Below are 19,257 nucleotides of genomic sequence, written 5' to 3' on the forward strand. Positions count from 1 at the left end.
TCTCAAAAATGCCACTCCCCCTCCGCTCTTGCCCCACCTTTCTATCCTTCCTGTAGCATTTGTATCCTGGAACATTAAGTTGCCAGTCCTGTCTATCCCTGAGCCATGTTTCTGTAATTGCTATGATATCGCAGTCCAATGTTCCTAACCATGCCCTGAGTTCATCTGCCTTCCCCGTTAGGCCTCTTCCATTGAAGTAAATGCAGTTTAATTTATCAGTCCTACCTTGTTCCCTACTTCGCCACTGCCTGCTCTGACTGTTTGACTCGCTCCTTTTCCCAACTGTTCCAGTCTCAGATTGATCTCTTTCCTCGCTATCTCCCACCTCCCCCCCCACTTACTAGTTTATATCCTCCCGTGCAGCTCTAGCAAATCTCCCTGCCAGTATATTAGTCCCCTTCCAATTCAGGTGCAGGTCACTTCTACCCCAGAAAAGATTCCAATGATCCAAAAACATGAACCCTTCTCCCATGTACCAGCTCCTCAGCCATGCATTCACCTGCTCTATCCTCCTATTCCTACCCTCACTAGGTGGTAGCACCGGGAGTAATCCAAACATTACTACCCTCAAGGACCTCCTTTTTAAATTCCTGCCTAACTCTCTGTAATCTCCCTTCAGAATCTCATCCTTTTCCCTTCCGATGTCGTTGGTTCCAATGTGGACAATGACTTCCTGCTTGTCCCTCTTCCCTTTGAGAACATTCTGCACCCCCTCTGAGATATCCTTGATCCTGGCATCAGGGAGGCAACACACCATTCTGATTTTTGGCTGCTGGCTGCAGAAACATCTGTCTGTACCTCTGACTAGAGAGCCCTCTATCACAATCGATCACTTGGAACCCGATGCACCCCTCATTACATTAGAGCCTGTCTCGATACCAGAAACTTGACTGTACATGCTACATTCCGCTGAGACACCATCACCCCTGCATTTTCCAAAACAGCATACTTGTTTGACTGTGGGGATAGCCACAGTCCTGCACTACCTCATTCCTGATGAAGAGCCTTTGCACGAAACATTGATTCTCCTGCTCCTCGAATGCTGCCTGACCTGCTGTGCTTTTCCAGCACCACATTCTCAACTCTGATCTCCAGCATCTGCAGTCCTCATTTTCTCTTGTACTATCTGCATACCCTTCCTACCTTTCCTGGAGTTAACCCATCTATCTGACTGTATCTGCAGCTTCCTATAATTGCCATCCATCTTACCCTCTGGCTCTTGTAAAATCCTCGTTACCTCTAACTGTCGCTCCAACTGATCTATTCGATCTGATAGGATTTGTAACCAAAGACATTTCCTGCAGACATAATCCTCATTAACATGTAAACACTCCCTAACCATAGGAGATACAGAGTGAGGACATCACAGAGGTTTTGGAAGATGAGATGTGATAAACAATTCCAGCACAGTGATCGTTTGGACCCTCTGGGGTGGGCATATTCTGAGGTCAGCAAGAGTGAAGAGAAGCGGTCCAAAGAAATGGGCACGGAGGCGAAGGTGACAGAAGAAGAGCTCAATGTCATGCTGTGACCGAAATTCGTTAAGGTGGGGATGCAGAGGGATAAAACTCTGAGGAAGGGTCACTTGAAATGTTAACTCTGATTTCTCTTGATTGATCTTTTCCTTACAAATTCTGTGTCTAAAGTCTTCCTCTCTCACTAGTAGCTGAGGAGGGAGCAGCAATGGGAAAGCTGGTGATTTCAAATAAACCCGTTGGAGTAACCTTGTGTAAGTGTGATTTTTGACCTGATTTCGCTGTACAGATGCTGCCAGACCTGCTGAGTATTTTACCCCAGCAAGAGGGAGACGGGCTAGAGACGATGTAAAAGCTGGATGACTCGCCTCAGGTGTTTGGGTTTCGCTACAGTCTGTACAACGTGAGTGTTTAATTCTCCTCTTTTCCAGGGACCTGCCCGGACCTGTCTAATAACAGGCTGAGTCCTGGTGCAGTGTGTGTGTGTGGGAACTGCCGAGTTCTCAGGCTCCATTCCGCCTCCTCCCAGCCCAGAGCACTGAGCCAACTCTCCCCACCACCCCCCAGCTCTACCACACCACACCCCGGCCTGGAATTTGGAGCGCACGCTGATTGGATGTCTCCAGGTAGAATTGGGAATGTTCAATGAGTGAGAAGGGGGTGGGGACGCTGGCGTCACTGGGACATGAATGAAAGTTTGGGCCGAGGGGGAGGGGAAGTTTTACTGAAAGTTTTCAGTCGGAGCCCGGACTGCACTCTCTCACTCCGTCAGTCACTCTGACCAGTCCGCCAGCCTGCTATGGAGAAGCCGCAGCACCTGGCCCACACCTCTCTGCTCTCCCTGTTGTTCCTTACAGCAGTCAGCTTTACCCACCAGGCTGAGGAGGGTAAGGACAAAACTACCATCTCTTACCTTTCAGTGGGTTAATTTTGGGGTGGAATTAGTAGGCACTGGAGTCTGTGTTATTGTCTCTCTCTATCTGTGTGTACAGTGTACATCTCTGTCGGTGTCCCTGTGCCTGGTGTGTGTGTCTCTCGATCATTTTTTTCTCTTTCTATTTTTGTTTTATTCTTGTTACACATCGTGGCTCTGGGTTTTCTGCCGAGGCAGGTGTCTGATTCCCCCCGACTCCCCTTTCGCTTTCTGACTTTTGACAATTGAAATAAAAACTATTTGAGTTCGAACAGCTTCGGATTGAGTTTTATCCAAACATCGATAGCTCTCAGACTGTTGCTTCAGTTGGGATTTAACTTTTTCTCTCTCTGTAGGTTGGTAGAATAAGACTGCCGGTTCTCTACCCCTGCCGCCCCTTCCCCCTGGTTTAAAAACGCACTGCGAAAGACTTGAAAGCTGTGATTCGTAAGGTTTTGCTGTAGACATATAGGCCATTTAGTCTTATGCTAGCTGCTTTGTTGTGGAAGCAGCCCATTCGGCCCATCGAGTCCACGCTGACCCTCCAATGAGCATCCACCCCATTCCTATAACGCTGCATTTCCAATGGCTAACCCACACACCATCGGACAATTTAGCATAGCCAACCCACCTAATCTGTGCATCTTTGGACTGTGGGAGGGAACCCACGCGGACATGGGGAATGTGCAAACTCCACACAGACAGTTGCCCAACGCTGGATTCGAACCCAGGTCGCTGGTGCTGAGAGGCAGTGGTGCCTACTTATGAGCCACCATACTGCCCCAAATTGGTCATGCTTTCACCCTCCTTTCCCCAAAGCCCTGAGTTCCCCCCCATTCAAGTATTCTATCCCTTTTGTTTCTAAGTAAGAGGAGCCGTGTCCGTTTGGTGTTTATTAGATTAAATCAGATTCCCTACAGTATGGAAACAGGCCCTTCGACCCAACACGTCCACACTGACCCTCCAAAGAGTAGGAAAAGCGCAGCAGGTCAGGCAGCATCCAGGGAACAGGAGAATCGACGTTTCGGGCATAAGCCCTTCTTCCTGAAGAAGGGCTTATGCCCGAAACGTCGATTCTCCTGTTCCCTGGATGCTGCCTGACGTGCTGCGCTTTTCCAGCAACACATTTCCAGCTCTGATCTCCAGCATCTGCAGACCTCACTTTCTCCTCCAAAGAGTAGCCCAACCAGACCCATTCTCCTATCTTATATTTACCCCTGACTAATGCACCTAACACTATGGGCAATTTAGCATGGCCAATTCACCTGAATCCTTGGACTGTGGGAGGAAACGCAGACACTAGGGGAATGTGGGAATCGAATCTGAGTCCCTGGCGCTGTGAGGCAACAGTGCTAACCACTGTGCCGCCCCAGATGAATTCCATCAGTGTGTACCAGGAGGGGGATTTTCCCTGGAAGAAGGAAAAGCTTCAAATATTGGAACAAAAGCCAGAAAATGTCAGGAATGATCAGGTGGTGGGTTAGTCTCCTGAGCGTTTATCACTACAAGGGTGAGCTTTTCATCAGAATTTGAAATTCAGATCCAGATTTCCACCTGAGAAGTTCTGAGGCAGTCTCTTTGGTTGTATCTAGCATTTTCCACTTTTTGTTCTGGGTGTAATATGGTCAAGAGGAGGAATGGGTGGATTGGTATTTTTTCGGGTGTCTTAATTTTCTCCAGCTCTGTCCCTATTAGAATAAAAGAAGTCTTTTGTCGCTGGTATCCAGTGACTAGAATTTGGAGCCAATGTTCCTGTATCTGCTCACTTTGGAGTGACTGTTTGCAATGTTTTTATGTCAGGAGGGCACAGTTATGATCATTAATGATGACATTCCTGGTAGTTGTTGCCCAATTATGAATTGCCATTTGGGGCAATTACTCTGGAAAACCTGCAGTAACAACCTGTTTGGGCAAGGAGGGAGTCACTTTTTATAAAAAAAAATGGTGGCCAATAAAGAGAGGGGACTGCGCAGTCTAGCAGTTTAAAATCCTGCATGTTTGAAGTGTGATGTGTGAAATGAAGGTGTTGGTTTCGATTTCAAAGAAGAGATTTAATCTTTTTGAAGCTTCAATGAGGCAGTCTCTCATTTTCTGTAAGCAGACACAAGTTATGAAGAAACAAACCTTTCCAGTTTCTTTAATCTAACAAGTGCCCCTGGTTTTCTTTTATGTTGGTTTTTTGTATTATAAAAGCTTCTGCTGAGAACTGGAATTGTGTTGTATGTTGAATGAAGGGTAACTTTTCTTTAAAAATCTGTTGTGGGGTCATGCACTTTAAACAACTCAAAGTCAGAAGACCAAAAATTCTTTGCCCTTTTGCCATCATCTCTCTGCATTTCATGCAGCCTTCCACATCCTGTCACTACACCAGGCAACATTCTTGATGACTACAAACAAAATGATTCCTGTTTTCAGGAAATGTGAAGTTAAAATGCAGCTGCGGAGTTCCTTTAAAATCCCCCTGTTTTGTGATAGCTTCTTCCCATTTGGCTCTTGACTGTTACTGAGAGGATGTGAATGATGTAGAAATGTTCCTCTAGAGCTGCTTTTCCTGTGTAACCAACAATAACTCTCAAAGGCAAGGTTGCTGGTATCCTGTTACTAGCCAGATTGGTTATTAGAACTGGGGGTGGGGGCCTTGAGGCTGAAAGTGTATCTTTTTAAATGCTGTCTGTCTCAGGGTGAGAGTGATCAACCTGTTTCTTGAGCTCTGCCAGTGTGGTATGTGACTCCCAGCTGAACTCTTGCTCATTTTCTCCACACATTTATAGACTCATAAATGTTCACAGCACCGAAGGAGGCAGTTCATCCCATCACATCAGTGCTAGCCTCAACAAAGATCTGACTACACTTTTCACTCGTGTTTTTACTACATTTCCCATTTAGCTTAGCTTGTCTGAATTTTATGGGTCAAGAGACTTGGGAAGCCTGTTTTTTTTCTCGAAGTGCTCTGGATCTGAACATCATTCAGCAGTAACTGGAGACTGCTGCAAATGAATAGAAGTGTGTGTGTGTTTAAAGTTTGTGCATCTCATGGGGTGCACCTTCACAGACCGACAAGCGTGGTCATCCTTCGTTAAGAAATCAGCGTAGAAATAAAATTCCATGTACCTGGTTACTTGAACTAAAAGCCGAGTGCTTGGATTTTATTTTAATGCCTGGTTTTAATGGTGAAAAGAGAGGCTGTCATTTCACATGGGATATCCTCACCAGACACCAGCCTGATATCTATATCCAGCATCTTTTGATGTTTGCTCATCAACTTGGAGCTTTCAAAGTTGTCTTCTTTTTTCTGGGCTTTTGGTTCAATAGATCCTGGATTGTTACAAGAATTCTATTGAATTGTTCTCCTGATTTCACGTACTTCCTAAACCCAACTCAGTGTAGAAATTTGCAATTGGTGTTTCTTGAAACTCTTCTGTAAAGATCCTACTTTTGTAGCTGCATTTAGTTGACAAAATGGGAAAAATTGTAATGTGTATCGTGGGTTATTATTCACATTGTTCCGGTTGAATTGAGGTATAACACTGTCCACAAAGTCTCCATCTCTCGTAGAAGCTTTTTTGAAAACCCATTTTCTTTTTTTTTCTGACCTTCGGTGACCCTTCTCCCCATGACGAGGCGTCTGTTCCCCATATAATTGATAAGTTGTCTCGGACAATTTTAAATGGTAAAGCTGCTATGAACAGTTTAATGAGGTTTTTTTAAATGCAATCAAAGCACTGGGGCTCATTTTTAAGAGGGTAGAATTGAAAAATTACACTTGTTACAAGTTAGACATGTATGGAACTTTGTTTAAATCACACTTATGAAAACCAGAATTATGTGCAGTATTCTATTATGAAAAGGGTGTAGAGTAGAGACATCCTATAGGTGCAGCAGTAACTTGCCAGACAGCTACCAGAACAGAGGATCATTTGGGAAAGATTGAAACAAGTTGGGACCTTTTTTATCTGCCGAGGAAAAGATAGGCTTGTGGATGACCTGATGCAGCTCTTTGCGATTGTGAATCGGACTGAGCTGGAGATCAGGGCAATAAATTAGAAAGATCGCTAAGAAATCCAAAGGGTAATTTGGCAGATGTACACTTTTCTAGAGTGAGCGGACAACGGAATTCGTTATCAGACGATGTTGATGAGCTGAATAATGTTTGAAGAGGCAAATTATACAAACACAAGGGATATGGAATTGCAGGTTATGTAGATAGGATTGATTAAAGAAGGGCAGGAGGAGCCTTATGTGCAGCATAAACAGGTGTATAGCCTGATTCAACTCTGAAAATCTGTGGTGCTATGTAAATTAAGTACTTGCTGTAAGTACTGAATCTGATGTTTATTATCAGATGATAAACACCTTTTTTTTTAAGAAAAATAGATCAAAGTGGTGTGGGCAAGGGGTTAGGGTCATGATGAAGGACAGTATCAAAGAGTCTTGGAGAATCGGAAATATTTCTGGAAGAAGTATGGGTGAGGTGACTGGAGGTGGGACTTCCAGAGACCAATTTAGTCTGTCTGCTCTATCTTTGAAATTCCATTTTGATCATCTTCTCCTTGGGAGAATGATTGTTTGTCTGTCTGGCTGGAGCAGGAGTGTTTATTGCAAGGTATTTTTTAAAAAGTGAACATGTTTCTCCTTTAAGCTCAGGTGCTAGGTGATTGCTCCTTTTCTGGCACCCCATTCCGTTGAAGGATTTCATTACTCTCTCCATTTAGTTTCATGCACACTATCTGCTTGTAGTTCTGTAGTTTCTCCCTCCCTATCATGTTCCACTTCCTCAGCAAAAAAGGGCTGCTGCTGATTCCTCCACCCTGTTCCAATCCTTGATTTGTCATCTTCAACTTTGCTGATTTCCCTTATCAGGATCCTGTACTGACTCCGCTCCAGTCACAAGTCATTAGTGGTTATTGCCTGTGACCGTGGGACACTGCCCTTTAAGTGACTGGCTCAATCAACTGTTTGCTTAAGGGCAGTGACACAAAATATTGCAAAAGTTGGAAATCTGAAGTAAGAACAGGTAATGCTGGAAATACTCAGCATTACAGGCAGCATCTGTGAAGAGGGAAATGGCTAATGTTTCAAACTTGACATTTCCACTTGCTGATGAAAATCACAGATCTGTAATGTTTCTTCATGTTTCCCTCTGCTGCCTAGTTATAGGAAGAGAGAGAGAGAGAGAGAGAGAGAATGTGAGGAGGCCATTCAGCCCTTTGAGCTTGCTTTGCCATTCAATAAAAACATGGCTTCTCCGGTTGCAGTCTCAAATCCATTTTCTTTTTCCCCCTCCATCCAATAAAAAAATCTTTGCCTCCCTTGTTTGTTAAAAAATCTTCAACCCAGCTTTGAATAAGTTTGAAGATGTAGCCTCCGTGGCCTCCTGGGAAGAGAATTCCACAGACTAATGACTTGCAGAGGATTTTTAAAAAATTCCCAAAAGGAACACCTCTTTATTTTTAAACTGTCTTCCTTCTAATTCTAATTTTCTCTGAGAAATATCCTCCCAGTATGCAGCTTATTAATGGCCCTCTGGATCCGATAGTGTGCGCGGGAGGGGAATTTTAAGATTGCAGTTCCTGGTTTGATTTACAATGAGATGAGGTGATCACTCTGTCCAATGAATGAGCTCAACTGCTGTGACATCAGTGGTGCCAGCAGGTAAAGAAGCTTTGTAGTTCTGATATTGAGTCAAATAGATAAGGAAAGTCTCAGCTCTGTCATCTTGTGTTAATCAAAGGTCCACTCTGAAAGCAGATTTAGTGGGAATGGAGGGCTGGGAGAAGGGTTGGTGTTACACTGGCTTCAGTTCTTGCTCTGAACGTATGAAGTCAGCTTGTCCTGCTGCTGAAGTTGATGAAGGGCAGGGTTGATCCACTGAAAACAAAGTGCTGGATATTACAGCAGGTCAGGCAGCATCTGTGGAAAGAGAGAACAAGCTAATGTTTCAAATCTAGTTGGCTCTTCATCAGAGATGACCCACCTTGGATTGATATCATTACATCCTCTTATCCCTCAGTACCTCAGATTGGGCACAGTGTCTGGGGGAGACTCGTGAATGGGGTGTGCACCCAGTAAGATGATCCCTTCTATGATAAGGGGCATGCAATTTAGGGGTGGGGAGAGGAGTTACTGTGCACTTTTTTTCCCTTGATTGTTGTCTTTATTCTGTGGGTTTCTGAAGAGCCTGACCCAAGAGTCCTCTCTTCTTGATTAAATGATGGACCTGATGGAATTTTGCTGACAGCCCACAGGAATGTTGAAAGACTGAGTTTGCGTCAGAAGTTGATTGGCCCCGACAGGTTGTTTGTGTGCAACAGTAAAAAGATGAATTGTCTGTCTCTCCATTTTAAAACAAACCCTCTGCAGCCCACACCACTTTATGATATGCATCAAGTTTGTGGGGTTCAGAGGTCACTGTGCATTTTGCTTTGCATGCTTCCTAATAAGCTGCAGATGTCAGTATATCCATGTTTAGAGTATGTGAATGAGGGGATGGGGCGCTGAAGGCTCTAAGTGCCGTGTAATTTTATCTTGGTGCCAGATTTCCCAAATTTGATGAGACTTTTGCAGGTGTTTTTAAAGTGAGAAGCCGGAATTGTGGAGCCACAATCCGCCACAACTCCAGACAGTCCCAAAGTTGAAAGAATTAAGAGGCAGGAGCACAGTTAACCCATGAGTATTGATTAAGAGATGCCAAACATGGTAAAGGTTTTGGAAAAAGGAGAAATGTAAAGAATTTCAGAGCTTTTGAAACCTGGGACGGAAGTGCACTAAGTCATTATCTACAGAATAAGAATGGAAAGTGGAAGCTGTGGTATTTTGGTGGGGCGCTTGCGTTAACAAAACGTCCGGAGGAATATTGGTGTGGCAGGAACTCCAGGATCTTTGCTGTGCTTAATTGATTCAGAATAAGCAGATCTCCAGGAAAGCCTTCAGCAAAACAAAAATTGAATGTGAGCAGTCAAACTTTGGATATGCTTTCAGATGTTCTGTACTGTGAATTTGTCTCTTAATTGCTGTCTGTATTTCACCTACATAGTGATTTCTTCCAGTGCATCATTGAATAGAAAAATTGGCAAGTGTTCTGGGGTGGAGGCAGGTACAATTACAGCATTTAAAAGGCAAGTGGATGGGTATGTGAATAGGAAAGGGCCGAGTGCTGGTAAATAGGATAGATTAGGATATTCAAATGGCATGGACAAGTTGGACTGAAGGTTCTGTTTCCATGCTATACACCTCTTTGACTATGTTCTCAGATTTGAGTTTCTGTATTTGAATGTATTTTATTACACTGTCTACTGGATTACCATTTACTCATTGTAACATGACTTGTCCTTTTTGTCTTTTAGTTGTCCTGTTGGATTTTGCCTCAGCACATGGAGAGCTAGGCTGGCTGACTGACCCCTACAATGCAGCTGTAAGTACCTGGGCTGTTTTGAGGTAACCTGCCATTGAGTGTAATTAGGAAAGTGAGAGGTTCTTCATTAGCAAGGGGTTCAAAGGTTACGGGGCGAAGGCAGGAGAATGGGGTTGAAAAACCATTCCGCCATGATTGAATGGCAGAGCAGACTCGATGGACCAAATGGCCTACTTCTGTCGTGATATCTTAAGGTCATCAAGCCACCCCCAATCCACCTCCGAGCTGCATTGTACTTCTAATGATGGATTCATTTCTTAAAGTGGGGGTGGGACGGTATTGGCAATTTTGGAACTCCATGGGGAGGGGAAATGTGACCATTACAGTGATCTGAACTATAACCCAGTTTTCTCACTGGCGTTAATTGAATATACAATTGAAGCCGCTCATTTACTTTGTGTAATTTATTTTTTTTCCCCTCCCTGTCACTTCTCAACAGCTTTGTCTTCCTAAGCAGCCAGAATTCCACACTCTCCATTTTTTTTTCCCAATGGCCATTTTTCATCTCCCATGCATTTACTGGGTCTTCATCTGTGGACGCATTGCCATTTTACTGCAGGTGAATCCAGTCACCTGACCTCTGACTGCACTTGCTGTTCAAGGATTGGGGATTGCTGGGGCAGTCTGAAGTCTTCCCTCTCAAATGGCATGATCTAAGTTCCTGTATGATTCCTGGGCTAGAGAATGGCCACTCGATTATAGCCACCCATGTAGGGGCCGGAGTGTGGTGGCTGGGTGAAAAAACTAGGAAAGGCTTTTTTCTGGTAAAAGTAAAATTGTCAATGGTATCAAACCAGTGATACTGGGAAGTGTTGAAAGTCCCTGCCTTCAGAGATGTAGGGAGGAGATGTGGATGTGCGGGTAAATAACTTTCCTTTCTTCCAATGGAGCATTTCACCTGCAGCTCTGAATGGCTGTCCCTAGCAATTTTTTTCTCTCCTCTTCTTGTTTGCAGTGGGATCTTCTTCAGAATGTGTGGAACGACACCCCCATATACATGTACTCTGTGTGTAATGTGGTGGAAGGTGATCAGGACAATTGGTTACGGACTAACTGGATCTACCGCGGAGAAGCTCAGCGAATATTCGTCGAGCTCAAGTTCACTGTGCGCGACTGCAACAGCTTCCCCGAGATAGAGACCTCCTGCAAGGAGACCTTCAACCTCTACTATGTTGAGTCTGACTTCGATTATGGAACAATCTTTAGGAAGAACCAGTTCAAAAAAATTGACACCATAGCGCCCGATGAAGTCACAAAGAAGGAGGACTTTAGCTCCCGAAACGTGAAGGTTAATGTCGAGGTGCGTGCAGTGGGCCCACTGAAGCAGAAAGGCTTTTATTTAGCTTTTCAAGATGTCGGTGCCTGCGTCGCGCTCCTGTCTGTGCGTGTGTATTACAAGAAGTGCCCAGCCATGGTTCGCAACATGGCCACCTTTCCAGAAACCATAGCTGGCGAGGATTCTCAAGCGCTCTCTGAGGTTGTCGGGTCTTGTGTCGAGAACGCAGTGGCCCATGAGCCTCCGAAGATGTACTGCAATGCTGATGGCGAGTGGTTGGTCCCAGTTGGGCAGTGTATGTGCAGAGCTGCATACGAGATGGTGAATGGTACCTGCAAAGGTAAGTGCTGTCCAGTTTGAACTCCTGAGGTTGTATATCATGAGGCCTGATCAAGCGATCGTTTGTAAAGCAGTACGATGGAGGGAAAGGGAGGACAAAGAATTCTATATTACCAGGGCTGTATGTCAGTCCATACATTACTACATGGCGCAGGATTAATCTTTGTTAATTCCAACCTTTGTTTGCAATTATGTCCCATAAACAAAAGGAATTCTAGTGACAATTAACTCCTGTCTCCCAACTCTCTCTCATTGTTTGGTGGCTTGCCTAATTCTACACAGCTCTGATATGGACTATGGTCTGATGGTGCAATTGCACTTTAACCCCATGTTAAATTTGCAGCTTGACATCAGCAGAGCATATGCTCATCCTGGACTCAGTTCTTAGAGAAATCGGTGTCTCTTTTTGTGTGAGAGAGACACACATCTGTGTGTGTTCATGTGTACAATTTTTCTTGCTTTATTTAAATTGCACAGACGGAGAGTTATGTTGGGGTTCAGTCTCAGGAGCGGAGTTCACTTTGATGCAGGACCACAGAAGGTGCCTGGGTGAGACATGCTGAACACTGAACAAAGCCCCGTTGTAAATTCTGAGGGGTATGTTGAACACTGGGCTTGAGGTCAGGTGGGTGGAGTTTGTGGTGGAGTGGACGATCGGGGAAACATAGTTGTCAAAAGAATTCATCGGACAATGAACGCTGTTGTGTAGCGAGTTTGTTTAATGAGATGTGGCCTCAGTCACTCATCAGTGATTTACTGGAGACCCTCCCTACTTCTGGGCATATGTGAAATTCCATTACGCTATATAATAGACATTCCACAGTCTCTGCCTCTGTTACTGGTAAAGTTCTGTTTTTTTCCCCAATTGTTCAGATCTTAAGGCAATGCTAATGTAATAACAAGCCCCATGTTGTCCTCACTATTGACTGGGCTCTGGATGAAATATAGTCAAAAAAAAACCTGGAGAGTTTAATTTATTTTCTGTGATACTTATGCAATGTATTAGTGAGGCTGGAATGTTAACTAGTTTAGTTCTGATTGCTTGGTGTAACTGCAACGGTGAGATTAATTTCCACCTTTGCTGCCAGCACAGAATTCTTTGCAACAGGCAAAGGACCTTGTCCTTTTTTAAAAAAACATTTTGATGGATTGACCCATTTAGTCACCACATACCTTGGGCTGTTGCTCCATAAAAGTGTGTGCGTGTTATATCTACACCAACAACCTTTCCTGCAATAACTTCTCTGGGTAAATAAAAGTCCCTGACTTTCTTTTCTTGATGGTGATTGCCTCGTTTGTAAGTGAACAACTCTGTTTTTTTTCCTTCAGAATCCTGAAACTTTTCATTGGGATTAGCTCATTGTGCTTCACTTTCCAAAACCAATTGTTTTCTCCTGACAATAAATAGGAGTTAATTAGATTAGGTTCCTGACCGTGTATAAACAGGCCCTTCAGCCCAACAAGTCCACACCGACCCTCCAAAGAGTATCCCATCCTTTCTAATACACCTAACACTATATGGGTAATTAGGAATGGCCAATTCACTTGACCTGTACATCTTTGGATTGTGGAAACTGGGGCACCAGGAGGAAACCCACACAGACACGGGGAGAATATGCAAACTTCACACAGTCATCCGAGGCTGGAATTGAGACCAGGTCCCTGGTACTGTGAGGCAGCAGTGCTAACCACTGAGTCACCATGCCGCGAATGGGAACATATTTATTCTGAACCCATTTCAAACTCTGGTAAAATATAAACTAGTTGTAAGAATGGTCCTCTTGGCAGCGTTGATGTTGTTTGATGCCTAATACCAATTCCTCACATCAAAGGTCGTCTTTATTCCTTTGGTATGTGACCTCTTTCAAACTGAGAAGCGATGCAGCCCATTAGAATTTCAAGGTGCTTCAGTTGGGCAAGTGAGATGTATCAAGAGATTAATGCGTCGTTTTTCTGTCTTCTGGGGCTGCAGCTCTGTCAGTTCTGAGGGAGCGGTTGTTTCTGTGCAAAGAATGAGAAACAGGGTTAGTTGCTTGAGGAGGAGGAGATGAAACTGCTGTAACCGTGGGGAGCCAGGTTGTATCAACCCATTTCCGCTCCCTACGCCTGAGCTGGGCTTTGTGCACCTTTTTGGTTAATTAGTGTGGAATGCCCTTCACTTGCAAAACAGGAAGTTAGTTGCGCTTTGAGGTGGAGGTAGCATTATTTGACAAGGCCAATGGATTTAGTGAGCTGCATGTTCATTAGAACTCCCCAGTCCATACACGCATTAAACCATTCAATAAGCAGCCATACAGCTGAGAGTTTGGGTTTCGCACCTCACCACAATTGACTCAGGATGACAAAGGGAGTCTTTCTTTCAACCTGTGTTCTTTTTGCAGAAGGGGATTAGTCGATATTCAGGGAGGAACTGGATAATCTGCATCTAGTACAAGATCCAATTATTGTTTGAAGTTGGCAGATGTCCAATGTTACTCTGGATATTTTCAATAATTCTTGTTTCTGAGTTAAACAAATCTTGCATTTTGAAGTCAGACAGAGGTGTCAGACTGGTTGGCACCAGCCAACTCCTCTTTTAAAGAAGGTCTAATGATCTGGTTATGAAGTTAATCTGTAATTAGACCAGGATGTGTTTATATAAGATTTTGCCAAGTGGGAGGGGGGGATGTTTTTGCCCCAAAGATGTACTGGAACTCTCCATTCTTGTGACTGCTGCCTAGTCTGGTGGTCTTCACTCAATACACTTGGATTGCTGTAGTAACAGGTCATGCAGTTTGGGAAAATCTACATTAATTCCCATTTTCTGTTGCGTTGACTGATTATAGTTCAAGCCAATTTGCTTCATTGCTCCTGAGCGAACATTTATTGAAAGGGGTTCCTGACCCCTGATCGTTACTTGAGATTTCAAACCTGAAAGGTGCACATGAGGCCGGTGAAGACCAAATTAGGTTTGGCTGCTAAAGCCAAATTACTTGCTCCCTGCTTGAGTGAAGGGTTGTTTCAGAGAAGTATTGGGGAATAGGAGAGCAATTTAGGAGGACAGAAGAGATTCAAATAGCTTAGTCACTCATGCAGAAACATATCCTTTGGTCCAACCAGTCCATGCTAACCATAATCCCAAACTAAACCAGTCCCACCTGCCTGCTCCTGGCCCACATCCCTTAAACCTTTCCTGTGTTTCTAAATACTTTCAACTAACTTATATTGTGTTAGTGTTGTTGGGATTGTTTTGCAGTAGGCACAGCTCCTAAAATGACAGTATGTATCAAGACCTACACAACACTCTTAACATTGAGCGTTGGGGGTGGGAGTATTGATTTGAAACTAGCTGACAATGCTGCGTGGAGGCAATGTGCTGGTCAGTCACATCTCAGCACTTCTATTGGCCTGGAAGCCATGCCTAACGTCCCAGCTCCAGTTTCCTGTGCTCTGGTGGGGGCGGGAGAAAGAGGGAGATTGTATACCACAGGATCTGTACTTTTCAGCAGTCCTACCCTGGAATGAAGTCATGCGGAACCACAGACTGTTTGAAAGGCAGCAGAGTAAAGCCACAGGGACTGCCTGAGAAACAGCACCTTGCCTTTAATAAAAAGAAGCACACGACTCAAGCTATGATATAACCTAGTCATTAAAGCATTGAAGGAATGAGAAAACATGGATTAAGCTGACTGCAGCAATGGCACTGAGCTCCTCTTTGATCGATATTGTTTTTGGATATTCATCTTTAAATGGTTAGGGTGCTCTTCTCTGGAAGGTTTCGGTGCGAATTGCTGTCCGTTCCTTTCTCTTTTCTTTCCCACCAAGTCCTGGTTGTTTCCAGATGGTGTTGGGTGCACTTGCCGGGGTATAGGTGCACAAGCCACCCTTCCAGCAGCCCAGCCAAATGGTCCCTCCTTTTTTGACATCCAGCTGGTGGCCACTGGGGCTTTTCAGTTTGCTGCATAGTCTTCACGAGCCTCTGAATCCTGCCTCTGGGATTTATCTTTTTTTTAATCCAATGAAATGTGCGAGTTCAGCATGGCCTGAGGGTGAAAATAATTTGGCCTCTGTGTAGGGGGTTGTAGGGTAATCCTGAGCAAACTGTCTAAAATCTGATCATTTGGTAAGGTAGATCCTGAGAAACAATTTCAGCTGGTGGAAGGAGGCAGAACAAGGAGACATGACCTTCAAATTAGAATAAGGACATTAGTGGGACGGGGTGAAATTGGAAAGCATTTCTTCATCTACAATGCAGTTGATGCTGACTCCATTTTTGTCTCCATATGACTGGGGACACTGGTAGCTCTTGAGATAAGGCATTTATGAGAAGGAATATGGAACAAATTGATAGTAGTTTGGAGGTGTGAAGGGCAATTACCTCTGATCTGAACGGTCTGAATCTCCTATTCTCTTTCCATTCGTTGGTCATTTGCTTTGCAGAGAACTTCAGGGTAGAGATGAGATGGAAGATGTTCTGAGATCTGGACTGACTGAATTTGCCTCTGGTCATCTTAACTGACTTGGTGCCAACAGGGTGTCCTCACTCGGTGAATTAAACAGTGCAGATTAAGACCAAACCAGTTGCACCAGTCTTCCTGGTTTGGTGTCTCCTGGAGATTTGGAAACATCAATATCCTCTTTCCCCAAAACACCATTTAATTGAATCATGTAATTGTTTCTTTAAATGAATATCCTGATATTTTAAGGTACACCAAGTAAATTCTTATGAATGTGTTTTGCGTCTTATTTTACAAGATGGTCAGTGACCAAAAATCTTTGGTAACCTCCATCGATCATATCTGCACATCACAAAAGACAAAAAGAATTGAGTTCTCTGCTAATGGACCATATGTAGGCAATAGCTTAGAAATCTATAGGTGTCCAACTCAAAAGCCAGGCTGGTGGTGATGTTGGCATTCAACCTTCCTGCTCATTTAGATTTTCAGTGACTTTTTTTTTCCCTGTCAGGTATATGTTTTTGCTATCCCTATCGCATTCCCCCAAATTGTGGTTTTTCTTTTAATGTAATATCAGTCCCAGTGAGGTGTTTGAAGCATCTGACTTTAGTATTGAATTAGGGAGAGAATACTGCACCTTTCTAAACCCACATGGGTGCCTAGGAGTGGAGATTAGCTGACGCCAATGTTGTTTGTTTAATCATTCTGCACTCTCCTACAACCTTGGTGCTATGCCGTACCATTCATCTCCTCCTGTCATCTGATTCCCTTAATTATATGCTTTTTTTCTCTTTAAAAGCAGCTGAGACGTTGAGTCTTGCTGTGTCTTGATGTTTTGTGGCAGTTATGTTGTGGCTGGTACGAAGTTTGCATTTTGTTTTGTTTAATTTTGTCCCCATCACATTTCACAATTCTGAAGTGTGTGGATGAAAGATGCTGGTGTCATCTATTGCCAGATGTAATGACAACACTTTGTTCAGCAATTTTAAACCAAAAATCCTTTGGCTTCTCTCACTCCACTCACTCACTCCACTCACTCATTTTGTTTTTGTGGGTAGATTTACACATTTTTACAGTTGGATTGTGACTGGATGGCCAACCTCAAGAATGATGTGGAGGGAATGAGTCTGAAGCAGTGGGGAATCATCAGATTGACCAAGGACGGATGGTTACAGTTAACCAGGGTAGTTACGGTTAGCCAGAATAGTCATGTGACGTGTCTGTTGTTTGTGGTTTGGGTGGATGCACTGGTTTTAGTTGAATCGCCCATGATGGCAAACCACATTGATGACTTTGGCTGGATTCTATCCATCACAGCCAGCCCCATGCAACTGAAAACCTGAAATTGTTGCTGATTTCATCTCTCTCTGGACTGGCTATGGGACAGTTTGTGTTTTTAATTTAAAAATGTATCATTATTGGCTCAACGTAGGGACTTCTCCCTGACGTGTGATTCCAAGCCCAGCCCTAGCTTTGGACATGCTTTCAGATTCCATTTTGTTCCCAGAAGGGATGTAGTCATTTTGGTGGTGTTTTCCTTTTGACCGGAAGCATTCGTACAAACAAACAGCCACTCTGGGTCACCGCCAAAGTGGTCTTGCTGTTCTACTTCCCTCGTGAGCACTCTTTCGTTCTCTCGGTCGTTGGTTTTGTAGCCATGTTGCACTTAGACAAGATCGGATCTTATCTCAACACGTCAGAATGTAGCTCACTCACTGCCTTGTACTTCCCCATTTGCAGCTGGCCTGTAACCGGACAAGCCTCTAACCTTTTTCTCTGACCCACCTACATTTTCTTTGTGTGAGTCACTGTTATCTTTTGAAGCTGAATGGTCAGTCAGTTCCTTCCTTAACTCTGGCACAAGGCTGGAGATTTCATTTTGAGTGTGGTGGGTGGCTGCTTGACTCTTGCGACAACATGTTTCTGTACTCGAGCATGACCCTGTTCTATCATGCAATAATCTGAAGGCACACAGGCTTTCAACTTACTGGAAGAGCTTCTTTCACCATCTTTTATTGAAAGATGCTTCACTGATAAATGCCTGTGCTGTTTTTGTTGGAGGACCTGAGTCTGAACCAGCCAGCATCTCAATGAATTGTATGTTAGAATCTTTCCTGACTTAGAGACTCAATGTCCTAGGAATAATGATAAATGCACCAGCCCCTCCTTTTCCCAGTGTCCCAGTGCAAAGGGCCTGTTTAAGTATCTGAAGAATTTTTCGTTCTGACTTGACGATTAGAGAAGGCTTTCCACAAGTGGGATTGAGTGCTGACATTTGGGGTCATGAACTCCAAAACAGCATTAGCCAGTCTCTCGTTTCCCTTTCCTTTTGCAATAATGGGTCAGCCCTCCCACAGCTCCCCAAGGAGTCACTATGTTTTCAAAGTCTTCAAAAGGGGGCTCACTGTGGGGGAAATGTTTGGGACACACTGGTTTAGAGCCCTTCCTTTACTGATATGTTTCTTGTTAACTGTCTAATCTACCCTTTTTTTTAACGTTGCTTTTCTTCAAAAGCTTGGTTCCGGCTAACCAGGTCACTGTCTGTCTGCTGCAGGTCTGATTACCTGAAGGGGTCACCCTCTGTGCTTTAACCCTTCCATCTGTCCTCCCAAAACTCTAGCTAAGGGGAAAGTGAATGCCTTTTCCAGACAGGACACCACCCATTCCTGCCTGGCCTGATCCACGTTGTGACCCCAATCTGGTTGACTGTTCTCAGTTGCATTCAGCTATTACTGTCCACTGTTAACTCATTGAGAGGGGAGATTTCTAATTAACTTCTGTCACCAATGGGCCAGAGGTGTTGGGAAGAAAAGAATCATTTTGAGTTGTCACACTACCCCAAGGCTGATCCTTACAAAGGACGGTAGCAGGATGCCTGTGACTGATGAACCTGTGCTCCAGTCACTGTCAATAACTTTAGGGAAGGAAGAAAATAGTTTACATGTGTATGCGTCATAATACTGACTGAAATTTGAGCAGGAACACTGTACGAGGATTTCAATAAAACTGCATTTGTGTCAAGCCATATCTGTTCAGCAGACCTTAGTTACAAGGGCACTGTGACGTATTTTAACATTTAATCTGAATTCATTTAAGTCTTGTCACCGTCGTCACCATATCCTGTTGTAAATGGGAATGCATTTAGTTTTCAAACGTGCTAATTTATGGGTGCCATTATGAGCTCAGTTGTAATTATTGTGTTTTTAATTTCCTCCCCCCCCCCCCCCCCCTTCTATCCCTGTTACCAGTATTCAGTTTTATTGTGGAGTGACTCCAGGGCAATATTAAGCCATAAATATGTACTTAAGCTGCTGATTCACATCAGTCCTGTGTCCATCACAGCAGGAGAAGTCCTTTATCCAGCTGCGCTTTGTCCTAAAGGCAAAAGGCTGTGTTTAATGCAGTGG

General features: G+C 44.0%; 1 protein-coding gene across 1 annotated transcript in view; it reads left to right on the forward strand.

Moving 5' to 3' along the window:
• The first annotated feature begins 2,207 nt into the window (after positions 1-2,207).
• The window catches only part of epha2b (eph receptor A2 b), a 44,529-nt gene continuing 27,479 nt past the window's right edge, over positions 2,208-19,257 (forward strand). The window contains exons 1-3 of the mRNA XM_043675733.2: positions 2,208-2,362; positions 9,732-9,799; positions 10,755-11,415. Of these exons, the coding sequence (XP_043531668.1) occupies positions 2,275-2,362; positions 9,732-9,799; positions 10,755-11,415 (817 nt within the window). The 5' untranslated portion in view covers positions 2,208-2,274. The remainder of the gene's footprint in view (positions 2,363-9,731; positions 9,800-10,754; positions 11,416-19,257) is intronic.

Source organism: Chiloscyllium plagiosum, unplaced genomic scaffold (genome assembly GCF_037043375.1).
Source record: "Chiloscyllium plagiosum isolate Xiang-an unplaced genomic scaffold, Cpla_swu_hap1 HiC_scaffold_37, whole genome shotgun sequence".
Taxonomy (NCBI): domain Eukaryota; kingdom Metazoa; phylum Chordata; class Chondrichthyes; order Orectolobiformes; family Hemiscylliidae; genus Chiloscyllium; species Chiloscyllium plagiosum.